The sequence below is a fragment of the Hemiscyllium ocellatum genome, chromosome 5, assembly GCF_020745735.1.
Source record: "Hemiscyllium ocellatum isolate sHemOce1 chromosome 5, sHemOce1.pat.X.cur, whole genome shotgun sequence".
Taxonomy (NCBI): Eukaryota; Metazoa; Chordata; class Chondrichthyes; order Orectolobiformes; family Hemiscylliidae; genus Hemiscyllium; species Hemiscyllium ocellatum.
Genome location: NC_083405.1, coordinates 136,522,693 through 136,538,527, shown reverse-complemented (window position 1 = coordinate 136,538,527; position 15,835 = coordinate 136,522,693). Strand labels below are relative to the sequence as shown.

Below are 15,835 nucleotides of genomic sequence, written 5' to 3'. Positions count from 1 at the left end.
AAGGGGGTTACAACAGCGATCTTCCAATCATCTGGGACTTTCCCTGACTCCAGTAACTTTTGAAAGATCTCAGCCAATGCCTCCGCTATTTCCTCAGTCACCTCTCTCAGAACTCTAGAATGTATCCCATTGGGGCCAGGAGATTTATCAATTTTAAGACCTTTTAGCTTTTCTAGCACTTTCTCTTTTGTAACGGCAACCATACTCAACTCAGCCCCCTGACTCCCTTTAATTGTTGGGATATTACTCATGTCTTCCACTGTGAAAACTGACGCAAAGTACTTGTTAAGTTCTCCTGCTATTTCCTTATCTCCCATCACTAGGCTTCCAGCATCAGTTTGAAGTGGCCCAATGTCTACTTTTGCCTGTCATTTGTTTCTTATGTATTGAAAGAAACTTTTACTATCATTTCTAATATTACTGGCTAGCCTACCTTCATATTTGATCCTCTCCTTCCTTATTGCTCTCTTTGTTACCCTCTGTTTGTTTTTGTAGCCTTCCCAATCTTCTGATTTCCCACTGCTCTTGGCCACTTTATAGGATCTCTCTTTTTCTTTAATACATTTCCTGACTTCCTTTGTCAGCCATGGCTGTCTAATCCCTCCCCGGATAATCTTTCTTTTCTTGGGGATGAACCTCTGCACAGTGTCCTCAATTATACCCACAAACTTTTGCCATTTTTGCTCTACTGCCTTCCCCACTAGGCTCTGCTTCCAGTCTATTTGTGTCAGTTCCTCTCTCATGCCCTCATAATTACCTTTATTTAACTGTAACACCATTACATCCGATTTTGCCTTCTCTCTTTCAAACTGCAGACTGAACTCTACCATATTATGATCGCTGCTTCCTAAGTGTTCCCTTACTTTAAGATCTTTTGTAAAGTCTGGTTCATTACAAAGCACTAGGTCCAGAATAGCCAGTTCCCTTGTGGGCTCCATGACAAGCTGTTCCAAAAAGCCATCCTGTAAGCATTCCATGAATTCCCTTTCTTTGGATCCACTGGCAACATTATTTACCCAGTCCACCTGCATATTGAAGTCTCCCACGATCACTGTGACCTTGCCTTTCTGACATGCCTTCTCTATTTCCCGGTACATGTTGTGTCCTTGGTCCTGACCACTGTTGGGAGGTCTGTATACAACTCCAATTATGTTTTTTTTGCCTTTGTGGTTCCTCAATTCCACCCACACAGACTCCACATCATCTGACGCTATGTCATTCAGTGCCATAGATTTAATTTTGTTCTTAACTAACAAGGCAACCCCACCCCCTCCGCCGACCTCCCTGTCTTTTTCTACAAGTTGAAAATCCTTGGAGGTTTAACTGCCAGTCCTGATTCCCCCTGTAACCACTGATGCGATATCCCATAAATGAGTGAAAAGCATATATTATCACAGGCTTCACTAACAATAGCATAGAGTACAAAATAAAGAGTTCTATTCCTTTGGAGGTTGAAACAAGTGTTCAGTTCTGGGGGGCTACATGTCATGAAATATATGAAGGCTTTATACAAAGTGCAGCAAAGATTCCGAAGGATGACCTTAGGAATGAGGAGCTTCAACGTTGACGATAAATTTAAGAGGTTGAAGGAGGAGAGGAAATTTGATAAAGGTCCTCACAATCACACAAGGTCTGAACAGAATTAATGAGGAGACCCTGTTCCCATTGGTGGAAGGATCAAGAACAATTAGATACAGACTTGAGCTAATAGTTAAAGGATGAGCAAAAATGTTTTCTAACAGTGAGCGGTTAGAGTCTGGCATGTACCACCTGAAAGTGTTGGAGATCGCTTCAATTTGACAAGAAATTTGATTTGTATCTGAAAAGGAAATAAATACTTTGAATTCAGGTGGTGGCGGGGGGGTGTAATTGCTCTTTTCGGAAGCTAGTGTGGGCAGAATGTGTTGCATGCAACAATTTGAAGTTTTGAGTTGCTTGAAGAGTAGTGAGTCCATAATCATTAGTAACTTTGAAAAGGAAGTTGGATTAATACTTGAAAATGAAACATTTGCAAAGCTACTTGGTCATGGGTGTATAGAACTAATTCACTAGCTCTTCAGAAGAGCCAGCACATGTTTGCTGGGTCATTTTGCCTCCTTCTGGGTTCTTTATATTTTATTCTGTTAGGTGAGGGCTGGTTGAGCTCCACTTTAAATTCATTGCTTTTGATTATCCAGCTAAAATTGCTTAACCGCAAGTTCAAAAGGCGAACACTCAGTGATATTAGAGAAGGTGACTGGAACCCCTCATTGTGTTTCCATCTCAAGAGTCTGTCCCCTCTGGAGAAGGCTTTTTTAAAAGGCATGAACAGAAGGGAAAGGAACAGCAAAGTAGGATGTACTGTAGATTTTGGTCAGTAATTGAAACAGCCATTCTTTCTGATGCCAGAAATAATTTGATTTTGGGTTGGATTTGTTTCGTTCTGCAGGATGAGCCACCAAATAAAAAGAAGCGTCTGGATTTGTCAGCAGGTTGGATTGGTGAGTAACCCACTGGATCACAGAATTGTTACAATGTAGAAGGAGACTACTCAGGCCATCCTGCCTGGGCCACTGTTCCGCTCAAGTATTATACTTAGTGTCATTCTTTGTCCTGTCCTCCATAGTACTGCACGTTATCTCCATTTAAATAATCATCCAGTTCCCTCTTGAACATCAGTATTGGACCTGTCTGCGCCAGGAAGAGCATTCAAGGCATAAATTACTCGCTTGTGAAAATGTGTTTTCTCCTTGTCACATTTAGTTCCCTTGCAAATCAGTAATTTTTAATCACTTTTCTGAGGATTGGACCCAAGCTACCAGGGTTACATACAGTGAACTGTCCTCTAAGGTGTTTTTGAATTAAAAAGCAAGTATTATTTAAATTAATGTTATGTGGTTTGATGAAAGAATTCTACTGTTTTTCTCTTTTCATTTGCCTCCTACCAAAGATTGACAGGGGCAGGAAATGTGATAGTTAATTCTTTGTCATCCATCTGTCCTCTTTCACACACTCGAGTAATTGACTGTTATGTTGCCAGCTTACACATACTGAGTAACGTGACATGTTACAGTGGGAGTGGGGGAATAGCTGCAGGAAAAGAAAGCAAGCATGAACTCCTTGATTATGTTTTTGTTGTGTTCCAGCTGGTGATGTTGCTTTACTGGATGAGATGGATGAGATTGAAGTGTATGGGAACGAGGCTCAATCAGGCACTCAGCTGGCTACCTATTCTTTTGAGGTAAGGTCTGACTTACTGGATGTCAGAGATCTGTAGGAGGACGGAATGCCTCTGATATGTTCAAAGTTTCCACCTGATTAATGCTTAAGGTGACATAACACCACTTGTATAATTGCATCTATAATTCAGTGTGTAAATCTGCAGATCGGTATTCACACATGCCAACTTTAACGGCATTTAAATGATCATTGGATAGACATATGGACGAAAATGGAATAGTGTAGGTTGGATGGACTTCAGATTGGTTTCACAGGTTGGCACAACATCAAGGGCCAAAGGGTCTGTACTGCGCTGTTATGTTCTACGTTTTAACTTACTTTAACAGTATAATTTTCATGAGGGAATGTTGAGGTATGTGGGTTTGAGGGAAAGTGGAATATTATGATTACTAATTTCAGTGCTTCGGCTGCTGTAGCACTGGGTATGTTTTGTGATGCTGAGGCAGAAGATCCTGACAATGTCAATGACTACATAAATAAACAACGGAAAGATAGTGGTACCCGGAGGGCAATTTGGGCCTTCAGTTGAAATCACCCTGAATCCTTGTGATGAAGTAATGTTGTAAGTTAGCTCATCTGGGAAATTTGGTTTAGACAAATCCTAGGGTTTCCTCCAGCCTTTTGTATGATATATATGGTTCAAGTGAGCAGAGAAACCCGAATCTGTAGGCCAAGAGAGAATGTATTTATCGCATTCTGGTTTGGGTATTACACTTTTTAAAAAAATATATAGCATTTTGCTACTGCAGATGAATACTGGGCATCCCCTGTTAGGATACAGTCCTGAAAATGGAAGCCCACTCACATGTAGGATCCCCAGCATGTTTGTCTTCTCATGTAAGCGGCAACTTTGTTGGCTTGGTCATATAAGCTGAATGGGTTGATGGCCGTATTCTCAAAGAGATGCCCACACGGTGAGCCTATGGGTCATCCCCCTTCTGTGATACATGAATGTCTGCAAGGCAGACCTCTGGTTGGCCAAGATCAGAGCCAGATGAATGGGAAATCCTTGCTGATGACTTTAGTACCAGGAGTTGAGCAGTCAGGAGATACATGGACAAAGGATAAAAGAAATGACTGGATGGTGGAAGTAGAGACCATCGGAAGGTAAAACCACAAATTGACCTCCAATTAGCACTTTTCATTTGGACACTGCTGAAGAGACTGTCATTTACAAATTGGCCTCTACAGCCACAACAGACTATGTTTAATATGGAAGTGATGCACATGCAGGTCACAGTTCACATCTTGCTTGAGATGGATAGATGCTAACAGCATTCCTGCCCCTCTGTGATGGTGGAAATAGTATGTAGCGCTCATTTATGACAGATGGGTCTTTTAGATTAGATTAGATTCCTTAAGGCCCAACAAGTCCACACCGGCCCTCCGTGGAATAACTTACCCAGATCCATTTCTCCTATCCTATATTTACCCCTGACTAATGCACCTAACACTATGGGCAATTTAGCATGGTCAATTCACCTGACTTGCGCATCTTTGGATTGTGGGAGGAAACCCATGCAGACACGGGGAGAATGTGCAACTCCACACAGTCAGTTGCTTGAGGCGGGAATCAAACCCAGTGCTAGCCACTGAGTCACTGCCGCCCTTTTGAAAGACAGAGGTGAAGGGGAGTGGTTCATAAATCTGTTCATTGATTGTAGACTGCTTCTGTTGTTTTGACCTTTGTGTCCCTAAGGAACTTGGAGCATTAACATAATTTGTGCTGATTTGTGCAATGATACATCATGGTTTCAAACTTGGTTGTTTGGCTTTTTACATTGCGGGGAGTGGGGTTGAAGATTGGTCAGAGTTACTCCTGAAACTGCTAAGACCATAAGACTTTGGGCTGAATGTCGAATTCTGTTCCTTCGAATTTGCTTTGACATGGCTGTATGTTTCTAAACTCAATTGGTAAACCCTTGCCAATCAAGAACATAATTATCTCCAGTCTTAAATACACTCAACGACTTGGCCTCCACAACCTTCTGTGGCAGTGAGTTTTACAGATTAACCACCCTCTGGCTGAAGAAATTCCTTTTCATCTCAGTTCTAAAGGGTCATCCCTTCACACTGAGCCGGTGCCTTCAAGTCCTTGTCTCTTCTACTAGTGGAAACACCTCCACATCTGCTCTATCCAGGCCCGTTAGTGTTCTGAAATGTTTCAAAAAGATCCCCCCTCATCCTTCTAAACTCACAAGTGCAGACCCAGAGTCCATAACCGCGTCACATATGACAAGCCCTCAGCCCAGGGAAGCAGTCTTGTAAATCTCCACTGGATTTCCCCTCCCCAAGACCAACACATCCATTCTTAAATACGGTGCCAAAACTGCTCACAATATTGCAAATGCAGTCTGATTGGAGACATACGGCTTCAGAGGTGCATCTCTGCTTTTGTATCCTAGCCCTCTTGAATTGAATGCTGACATTACATTTGCCTTCCTAACTGTCAATTGAACTTGCATGTTAACTCTGACAATCCTGAACTATGACTCCCAAGTCCTTTTGTCCTTCAGATTTCTAAAGCCTCTCCCATTTAGAAAATAGTCATTGCCTCTATTCTTCCTACCAAAGGGCATAACATCTCACTTTCCTAAATTGTATTCCATCTATCACTTCATCCACTTCTTTGCCCACTCTGCTAGCCTGTCCATCCTTCTGCAGCCTCCCTGCTTCAACGCTACCTGCCTCCCACCTGTCTTTGTGTCATCTGCAAATTTAACAACAGCGCCTTCAATTTCCTTGCCCAGATTGTTATTGTATGACGTGAGTGGTTGTGGTTCCAGCACTGACTCCTGCAGAACTCTTGCAGTTGTGGTGGCACAGTGGCTCAGTGTTTAGCACTGCTGCTTTACAGCGCCAGGGACCCGGGTTCAATTCCCACCTCAGGCAACGGTCTGTGGAGTTTGCGCATTCACCTTGCGTCTGCGTGGGTTTCCTCTGGGTGCTCTGGTTTCCTCCCATGATCAAAGATGTGCAAGTCAGGTGAATTAGCCATGCTTAATTGCATTAGTCAGGAGTAAAGAATGGGTCTGGGTGGGTTGTTCTTTGGAGGGTCAGTATGGACTTGTTGGTGCCAAATCTAATCTAAACTCCACAATTCACCAACTGCTACCCCTAAAAAGACCTCTTTATTCCTACTCTCTGCCTTCTGCCAGTCTATCCATAGCAGTACCTTGTCCCTAACGTGAGCTGTTCTTTTATTTAGCAGCTTTGAGAGAGGCAACTTGCCAAAGCCCTTCTGAAAATCAATACATTAAGTCCAGTGGCTCTCCTTTGTCTAACTTGCTCATTACCTCCTAGTGGATTTGTAAGACATGACTTATCCTTGATAAAGCCATGTTGATTCAGTCCTGTTTTACCACGTATGTCCTACTACTCCTCAACCTTATTCTTAATAATGGATTCCAAAATCTTACCAATGACTGAGCTCAGGTTAACTGGCCTGCTATCTCAAATTAGACCCAGAGTGTCCTACAGAACAGAGACAGGCCCTTTGCCCCAAACTGGTCCATGCTGACCAAAATATACCCATTTCCCTGCACTTGGCCCAGCTCCTTCTAACCTTATCCCACCACGTATTTGTCTGAATGCCTTTTAAATGTTGTTAATGTACTAACCTCATTCACTTCCGCTGGCAGCTCATTCCATATGTGTACCATCTTCTGTTTTTAAAAAAAAAAATTTGCCCCTCGGGTTGCCTTTTATTCTGTTCCTCTAACCTTAAACTGCTGCCCTCTAATCCGCAATTCCCCATCCTGGGAAAAAAGACTGAGTGCATTCACCCTATCCATGCCTCTCATGATCTTATACACTTCTTTAAGATCCTCTCTCAGTCCTTTATTTTCTAAAGAAACAAGTCCTAGTTTGTCCACCCTCTCCAGATAACTCAGATCCTCAAGTCCTGGCATCCTTGTAAATTTCTTCTACACTTTTTTCCAGTTTAATAACATTTTTCCGATGTCAAGGTGACCAAACTGAACGTAATACGTTAAGGGTGGCCTTGCCAGCGTCCTGTATAACTGCAGCATAACTTCAGGTAATAGTTGGCATGAACACAGGGATATTGTGATTTTCTTCACTGTTTGATAATGTTTGGTAGTCAAACAAATGTTGAAAACACATTGCAGGTGTGAAAGCTGCTTCGTTGTCAAAATTCCCACAAATGCACTTGTATTAATTGACAGAAAAAGAAGTGAGAGAATTGTGCAATTATATGACTAAACACATTGTTCAAACATTTAAAATCTCTTCACATGCATGTAGACTCATTGAGATGCTGTTCATTTAGATTAGCTATTCAAGTCCATGTGGAATGAAACCCAGTACTTAGAAAGTGGTTTTGTTGAAGAGGCTGGGCTTCCCAATGCTTCATAGAAAAATCAATCCCCGCTCTTTAGGCCAGTTTTGCACCTTCTTCCTGTTTGTTGCTGTGGCAGACAGCTTCAACAAGGCCCTGCTCCCTCATGGCCAAAGTCATTCCCTTGGCTATTTGGTTGTTATTGTGGCCAAACCTATCTTATCAGGTGACAAACTGGTGGCGGTTAGGTTAACATCTGGATGTTAATGGATGTTACTGGAGTAAACTCAAGTGTCTTGCTTTCTTGCACAATTGGATGAATACTTCAAGATAAAGCAAGGCCAAGCTGCTTAAACAGATGAAAGGTGATCAACGGGATTCCATCTCCATATGACAAGAGAAAACGGACAATTGTACCAGCAGGCTTGAAGATTGGCTGCAAACATACAATGTGTGAATTTGCACTCCTTGGTCACCTTGTGTGGAAATAAATGGTAGTGATAGTCATTTTTGAAAAGAAGTATAAAGAAAACACCAAGCTTCATAAAGAAAAGAAAATTTTGTAATTGAAGAAAGTAGTTGAGAAGAATGTTGAAAGTGAAATAGTCAGGTAAACTGCAGTGCTGAAACAATGTGGTATTCTTGTTTAATATATTCACTTAGGCATCGGCAATAAAAGCTGTATAAAACAAATTTCAAAAAGGTGGCACTGATGTTGATTGCTCCAGAGTTTAAGCTGCCTGCACTGACTGATTTCCCTCTGATCTTTCTGCAGGTGTGTGACAGTATATTGAACATTGGCCCTTGTGTAAATGCCTCAATGGGAGAACCTGCTTTCCTTTCTGAAGAGGTGAGTGTGAATCAGCTGTGAAAAGTAACAGTTATGCAACAACATTAACAGGGTGGGGATGTGGAGATTTGTGTGATGACGAGCTGGTCCCACCTGATCAAGGGAACCAAGCTGAGACCTTTCCAGGCCAAATCAAAGTTCGGAGGAGATGCAGTTGGCGGATCTAGGTAGCAAGAATTTAGAATCTTTTCTCCTTTGCTGGTTCAGGCTCATGCACATTTATGGAAAATTGGGCATGTTCAAGCTGGCAACTGTCAAATTATTGGTTTGTGGTTGCCAGTCCAGTTTCACTACTTAAATTGGTGCAAGTTGTGAAGCTTGCCATTAATTCCACAGTTTTTGGGAAGATGCTGTCCCAAATTGAAGTTGCTGAAAATGTGTTGCTGGAAAAGCGCAGCAGGTCAGGCAGCATCCAAGGAACACATTTTCAGCTCTGATCTCCAGCATCTGCAGACCTCACTTTCTCCCCAAATTGAAGTTGTACAGTTTATGGACATTATCTTTTGTGGCCTTAACTTTTGAGCTAGAAGCGAAAGTAGTCCCTCTACTGGATTGTTGTGAAACAGGGTCAACTGCTGCCTTAGGCACTTGACAGTTCAGCATGCACACACACCCTCTCCAACACCCCCGACACTGCCACCTGCAGGGGAGATATGGTATTTATAAAAGACACTGCGACCTGCAGGGGGTACAAAGTTAAAAATCACACAACACCAGGTTATAGTCCAACAGGTTTAATTGGAAGCACACTAGCTTTCGGAGCGACGGTCCTTCATCAGGTGAGGAGCGTCGCTCCGAAAGCTAGTGTGCTTCCAATTAAACCTGTTGGACTATAACCTGGTGTTGTGTGATTTTTAACTTTGTACACCCCAGTTCAACATTGGCATCTCCATGACCTGCAGGGGAGATATGGTATTTATAAAAGAAAGTGAACTGGAAAAATACACCCCTGTTGGAGTTTGACAGCATTATGAAAGTTTTTAAATGCAAATGGTGAGATTTGAAATCTTCTGCAGTAGTATTCTGTTTCATCTTGCGTCTCATTTTAGTTTCAGAATAATCCTGAACCTGACTTGGAGATAGTTGTGTGTTCGGGATATGGAAAGAATGGTGCACTATCTGTTCTACAGGTAATAGACTACACTGGCTTGTGGTATTGTCTGTCATATTTTCTCAACAGTTTAAAATTAAAGAAACGTGACATCTGAAATCCATAACATGGGATTTGCAGTAGCGTATTGAAATGGATAGAAAGCTCTTTGGCAGAGAGGAAACAAAAATGAATAAATGGGTCTTTTTTCGAATGAAGGCAGTGATTAATGGGGTATTGCAGTGATCATTGCGAGGATCCCAGCTCTTCAGAATGTACATTAACAATTTAGATGGGGGAACTAAAGGTAATATCTCCACATTTGGAGGAAACGCAAAGCCCTGTGGAAAATGCAGAGTTGCTTCAGTGTGATTTGAATAAGCTGCATGAGTTCAGGAAATGCATGGCAGATGCAGTATAATGTAGGTAATTGAGATGTTATGCGCTTAGGTCGCTTAAGATAAGAAGTCAGATTATTATCTGTACTGCCATAAATTGAGAAGGGGGAAATGTGCCATAAGACCTGGGTGTCCTTGACCACTTGCATGATTACCTTCAGTAGCTGGTGTACGCAAAAACAAATGTGATGTTGGATTTCATAGTGAGAGGATTTGAATACAATACATATTTAATGGCTTGAAGAGCAAAGGTTAATGTGCTGAAGCCAAATTTGCAGACACCATAAAAATGGGTGAAAAGGAAATTTGATAGGGATGCAGACAGTTTACAGAGATATTATCAGGTTAAGTAAGTGGGCAAAAAGTTGGCAAATGGAGTATAATTTTGGAAAATGTGAAGTTGTTTATTTTAGAAGGAAGAACAAAGAACAGCATTATTTAAATAGAGGAACAGCAGAAAACAGCAACACCAAAGGATCTTGGGAATACTTGAGCAAGAAACACAAAGCTAGCAGACAGGTGCAGTGAGTAATCTGGAAGGCTAATGGAATGTTGGCCCTTATTTCCAGGTAGGTGGAGTACAAGAATAGGAAAATCTTACTGCAACTGGACAAGGTGTTGGTCAGACCATATCTGCAGTACTGTCAGCATTTTGGTCCCCTTGTTTAAAGAAAGGTATTGTTTCATTGGAACCAGTTAAGAGCAAGTTCACTTCGATGATCCTTGTATGGAGGGGCTGTTTTATGAGCAAAGACTGGGCAGGTTGGGACTCCTCTCATTCTTAAGAATTTCAATACATACTGATCTCATTGAAGCACCCAGGAATCTTAGGGGGCTTAAATGCTGAGAGGATGTTTTCCACTCGTGGGGGAGTATGGGATCAGAGGGCATAGTCTCAGAACAAAGAGGTGCCAATTTGAGATTGAGATGAGGGGGAATTTTCTCTCTCAGGGACTGTATGCCACAGAGAGCCAAGGGAGCAAAGTCCGTCTGTATATTTATGGCTGTCACAAATATATAAATTCTTGATCAAAGGTTACAGGGAATAAGCAGGCAAGTGGATGTGAGGAATGTTGAATTGAATTGAATTTATTTATTGTCACGTAAAATCAGGGGAATGGGCTCAAGGGATCGAACAGCCTACCTCAGTTCTTATTTTCTTATGGTCTTGTGGCTGTCGACAGCTGAAGTGCTGTCGCAGATGGTGTGGAGTTATTTCTGTATTTTAGAACTCCAGTGCTTCCTTATTGAAAATAAAATTGCTTCAAAACCTTAGCAGGTTTGGCAGTACCTTAGACTCATAGGATCTGTTTCCATGCTGTACAGCTCACTTCGGTCCAAATCGAACATACCGACCAGATTCCTAAATTAATTTGGTCACATTTGCCAGCATTTAGCTCATATACCTCTAAACCCCTTCATATACCCATCCAAATGCTTTTTAAATGTTGTAATTGTATCAGCTTCCGCTACTTCTCCAGCAGTTCATTCCATGAACACACCACCCTCTGTGAAAAAGTTGCCTCTTAGATCCCTTTTAAATCTTCCCCTCTTAGCTTAAACCTATGCCCTCTAGGTTTGGACTAGATCAGAGACATCCTTGACCCTGGCACCAGGAAAGTAGCGCATCATCCTGGAGTCTTGCTTGTGGCCATAGAAATGCCTGTGCCCCTGTCAGTAGAGTCCCCTATCACTACCTCACACCTGCACTTGAACATTCCTTGCTGTATAACCGTGCCGGTCCTGGTGTCATTGATCTGACTGCTGCTGTTACTTTCCCCTGAGAGACCAAGCTCCCTAAAAGTATCCAAGATGGTATGTTTATTTGAGAGGGGAATAGCAACAGAGGACTCCTGTATTTCTAGCCTGGCCTTCCTGGTGGTCACCCATTTTCTGGTTGACCCCTTGGCGTGCCCACATTCTGAAACACCTTATCTATAAAGTTTTCTGCCTCTTGTACACTCCTCATTGAGTCCAAGCGCCACTCTAACAAATCCATGCAGTATGAGATGAGCTGCAGGTAAACACCCTCCCTGCAAACATAGTTGTCAGGGATATTTGATTTCTCCCTGAACACACTCACTTCACAGGACGAGCATATCACTCTCCTAACTACTCTAATAACGATTGGATTAAAAGAAAAGGAAAGACCTTATTTTGCCTTACCAGACCATCAGGAGTCATGGGGCAGAGATGAGTGTAGTCACCTTCACGAAGGGTAATAGAATAGTCATTTATTGTTACTTGTATTTTTTACCAAAAAAGTGATAGGTTTAAGCTGCTGTACTATGACCCTGTTTAATAATAAAGCGTAGGTAAAAATTAAGACAAAGCCCAGCTTAGATAAATTCATGGCTTCTGGGTTTGGGATAGGACAATAGTGCTGCAAGGCCACTACACAGGCCGGCTGGAATCCTAGGCTGCAAGACTCTGCTGAAGCTGTCTCAATAAGGAAGAAATTGCAAAAATTGCCCAAAGGAATCCCAGGCCATCTGATGCTGTGCTGAAACCACGGCAATGCTAAAGTCGCCACTGACCTATACAATAGAATTTGGGGATGTGATGATGATGTGAAGCAGACCACTACCACCAGACACAGCATCAATAGCCACGAGGAACTGTCATTGCTTCTGCAGCCGCATGAAACATCTTTGCCAACGTCGCCTCTCCCGATATTGGGTCCTCTGTAAGATGACTCCTTGACGCCACTGCCAGAGTCATGCTCTGCGCTCACTAACTATCTTGCTGTCGTCCACCGGAGTCCCTCTCCGGGCTCAGTAGCTGCTGTAATGTGTGATCTCGGCTTGCCGCAGAGACCAGGCATCCAATCCTCTGCCTCGCCTGATGCCGGTGGCTGGGTGTTGAGTCATCGGAAGTGGTGTGCGAGGAGGCAGAAGCGCGGTAAGCAGGCAGGAGTTAGTGCTGGGCTAAAAACAAGGCCTGGTCGGCCATCTCTACCGTCCATTCTGCTCTCCAGTGTTTGCTCCCTGGACAATAAATTGGCCTGTATCCGACAGTGGTAGGCTTCTCAGCATGAGTTCACCAACTGCTTTGTCCTTGTTTTCATGGAAACATGGCTTAGCGACAGAGTTCCAGACACTGCCTTCCAGCTAGACAGGCAGCTTGAGGCGGTAAGACTCAGGGTGGGGGGTCTGTGTAACTACATCAACATGAAATGCTGCAAAGACTCCGTGCTTGTCTCCATTTACTGCTCATCGCTGATGGAGTTTGTGGCTGTTATATGCAGGCCATTTTATTTGCCACGGGAGTTCACTGCTATCCTTATAGGTGGGGTATATGTTCCTCCCAGTGCCAATGCTAAGGAGGCTCTCTGTGAACTGTATGGAGCTATCAGCAGCTGGAGATTTCAACCATGTGACTCTCGAGACTGCGCTCTCTAAATTCCATCAGCATGTGGACTTTACAGTGAGAGCGGGGAAACACACTGGATCTGGTTTATACAAATATCCCCAACACCTACAGGGCATAGCCCTGGCCTGACCCCAACTCCTCAGACCACATCTCTGTTATGCTAATCCCAACATACAGACCACTCGTCAGACATGTCAAACTGGTTCTGACACAAGTGTAAACCTGGCTGGCAGGAGCCGTTCCTGCTCTTCAGGACTGTTTTGAGTGTACTGACTGGCACGTGTTCATTGAAGTGCCAACCGATGGCAACTCCAACTTAGAGGAGTACATGGTGTCGGTGATTTGCTACATTAGCAAATGTATTGACGACATCACTGTGTCCAAGACCATCACTTCTTGCCCCAGCCAGAAGGTGTGGATAGCTGCAAATGTGTGTGTGCTGCTGAGGCCCCGTGATTCCACCTTCAGAGCAGATGACAATGCGGCCCTAATAACAGCGAGCACCAACCTGACCCGGACTATCAAAGAGGGCACATACATGGAATATGCGGCCATTTTCGGGACAGCAGCAGTATGCGGAGCATGTGGAAGGGCATTCAGGCCATTATCAATCTCAGAACAGCATCGCCTGCTTGTGCTAATGAGGCCTGAGGCCTCCCTCCTGGACGAGTTGAACAACTTATGTTTTCTGCGTTTGAGGCATGAAATGACATGGCAAAGAAGACATCCTGTGACTGGGTGCTGTGACGTGAGGAAATCCCTATGCAGAGTCAACCCACGTAAGGCTGCTGGACCAGATAACACCCCTGGCAGAATGCACGGAGGATGTTCTGATGTACTGGCAGATATTCTCACGACCATCTTTAACATCTCTCTGAGCTGCGCCATTGTTCCAATGTGCTTCAAGGCTGCTCCCATCGTCCATGTGCTGAAGAAGTCTTCAGCGTCCTGTCTCAACAATCAACGCTGCATTGCGCTAACACTCATCATCATGAAGTGTTTAGAGAGGCTGGTGATGAGGCATATTAAGACCCTGCTGTCCCGTCACTGGACATCCTGCAGTTTGTGTATTGTCCAAACCACTCAACAGATGGTGCCGTTTCCACCACCCACTTTCTGGTCCTCACCCACCTAGAGAAGGAGGACACCGATGTTCATAGACTTCAGTTCTGCATTCAACACTATATCATTCCTTAGCTCCTGTTTAGAAATCTGAGTCTGCTGGGTTAAAATAGTTCCCTCTATAACTGGATCCTGGACTATTTGACTGGGAGACTTCAGTCAGTGCAGATTGGGAACAGCATCACACTGAGCACAGGGGCTCCCCAGGGTTATGTCCTCATTCCACTGCTGTTCACCCTGCTGACACACAACCGTGCAGTGATGCACAGCTCAAATCATATCATTAAATTCACTGATGATATGACTGTAGTGCGTCTCATTAGCAGGAATGCAAGTCACCGTACAGAGAGGAGGTACAGCAGCTAACGGACTGGTGCAAAGCCAACAACCTGTCTCTGAATGTGGACAAGACAAAAGATTGTTGTTGACTTCAGGAGGGCATGGAACGACCACTCGTTTGGATATTGGCTCCCATGTGGAGATCATGAAGAGCACCAAATTTCTTGGCGTCCACCTGGCAGAGAATCTTACCTGGTCCCTCAACACCAGTCCACAGCTAAGAAAGCCCAGCAGTGTCTCTACTGGCTGTGCAGACTGAGGAAAGCCCACCTCCCACTTCCCACCCCCCCATCCTCACCACACTCTACAGAGTGTTCATTGAGAGTACCCTGAGCTGCTGCATCACTGCCTGGTTTGGGAATTGCACAGTCTCAGATTTTAAAACCCTACAACGGATAGTGTGGGCAAGTGAGAGGATCATTGAGGTCTCTCTCCATTACAGTTGAATGTTCCTCCTGCAGAATGTGGAAGGTAAAGGTCACCAGTAGTGTCCCTGCTGACTGCATCTGTGGGAAGTGCACACAACTCCAGCTCCTTGAAAACTGCGTTAGGGAATTGGAGCTGAGAACTTGGGATCATTTGGGAGGTGGAAGGGTTGTTGAGGGGAGTTACAGTGAGCTAGTCACACCTCAGGTAAAAGGTGAAGGTAGATGGGTTACCATCAGGGACGAAAAGGGAACCGGCAGGCAGTGCAGGGATCCCCTGTGGCTGTTCCCTCAACAAGTATACAATTATGGATACTGTATGGGGGTGGGGCGACCTACCATGGGTAAACGGTCTCTGGCACAGAATCTGTCCCTGTTGCTGAGAAAGGAAGGGGGAAGAGGAGCAAAGCATTAGTCATTTGAGGACTCCATAGTTAGGGGGACAGATAGGAAGTTCTGTTGGAATGAGACAGACTCACGGTTGGTGTGTTGCCTCCCAGGTGCCAGGGTTTATGATGTCTCTGATTGTGTTTTTGTGATCCTCGAGGGGTAGTGACCCCAAGTCATGGTCCACATAGGCTCCAACGACATGGGTAGAAAGAGAGATGAGGATTTAAGGAAGAAATTCAGGTAGCTGGGTGGAAGCTTAGAGCTAGAATAAACAGAGTTGTTATCTCTGGGTTGTTGCCCGTGCTATCTGCTAGTGAGGCAAGGAATAGG

General features: G+C 43.9%; 1 protein-coding gene across 2 annotated transcripts in view; it reads left to right on the top strand.

The window, feature by feature from the left end:
• cpsf1 (cleavage and polyadenylation specific factor 1) overlaps window positions 1–15,835 on the top strand; it is a 167,762-nt gene that overhangs the window by 61,626 nt on the left and 90,301 nt on the right. For both annotated transcript variants that reach the window (XM_060825237.1, XM_060825236.1), the window contains exons 13-16: window positions 2,429–2,480; window positions 3,126–3,220; window positions 8,295–8,369; window positions 9,419–9,499. In XM_060825237.1, coding sequence (XP_060681220.1) covers window positions 2,429–2,480; window positions 3,126–3,220; window positions 8,295–8,369; window positions 9,419–9,499 — 303 coding nt within the window. The remainder of the gene's footprint in view (window positions 1–2,428; window positions 2,481–3,125; window positions 3,221–8,294; window positions 8,370–9,418; window positions 9,500–15,835) is intronic.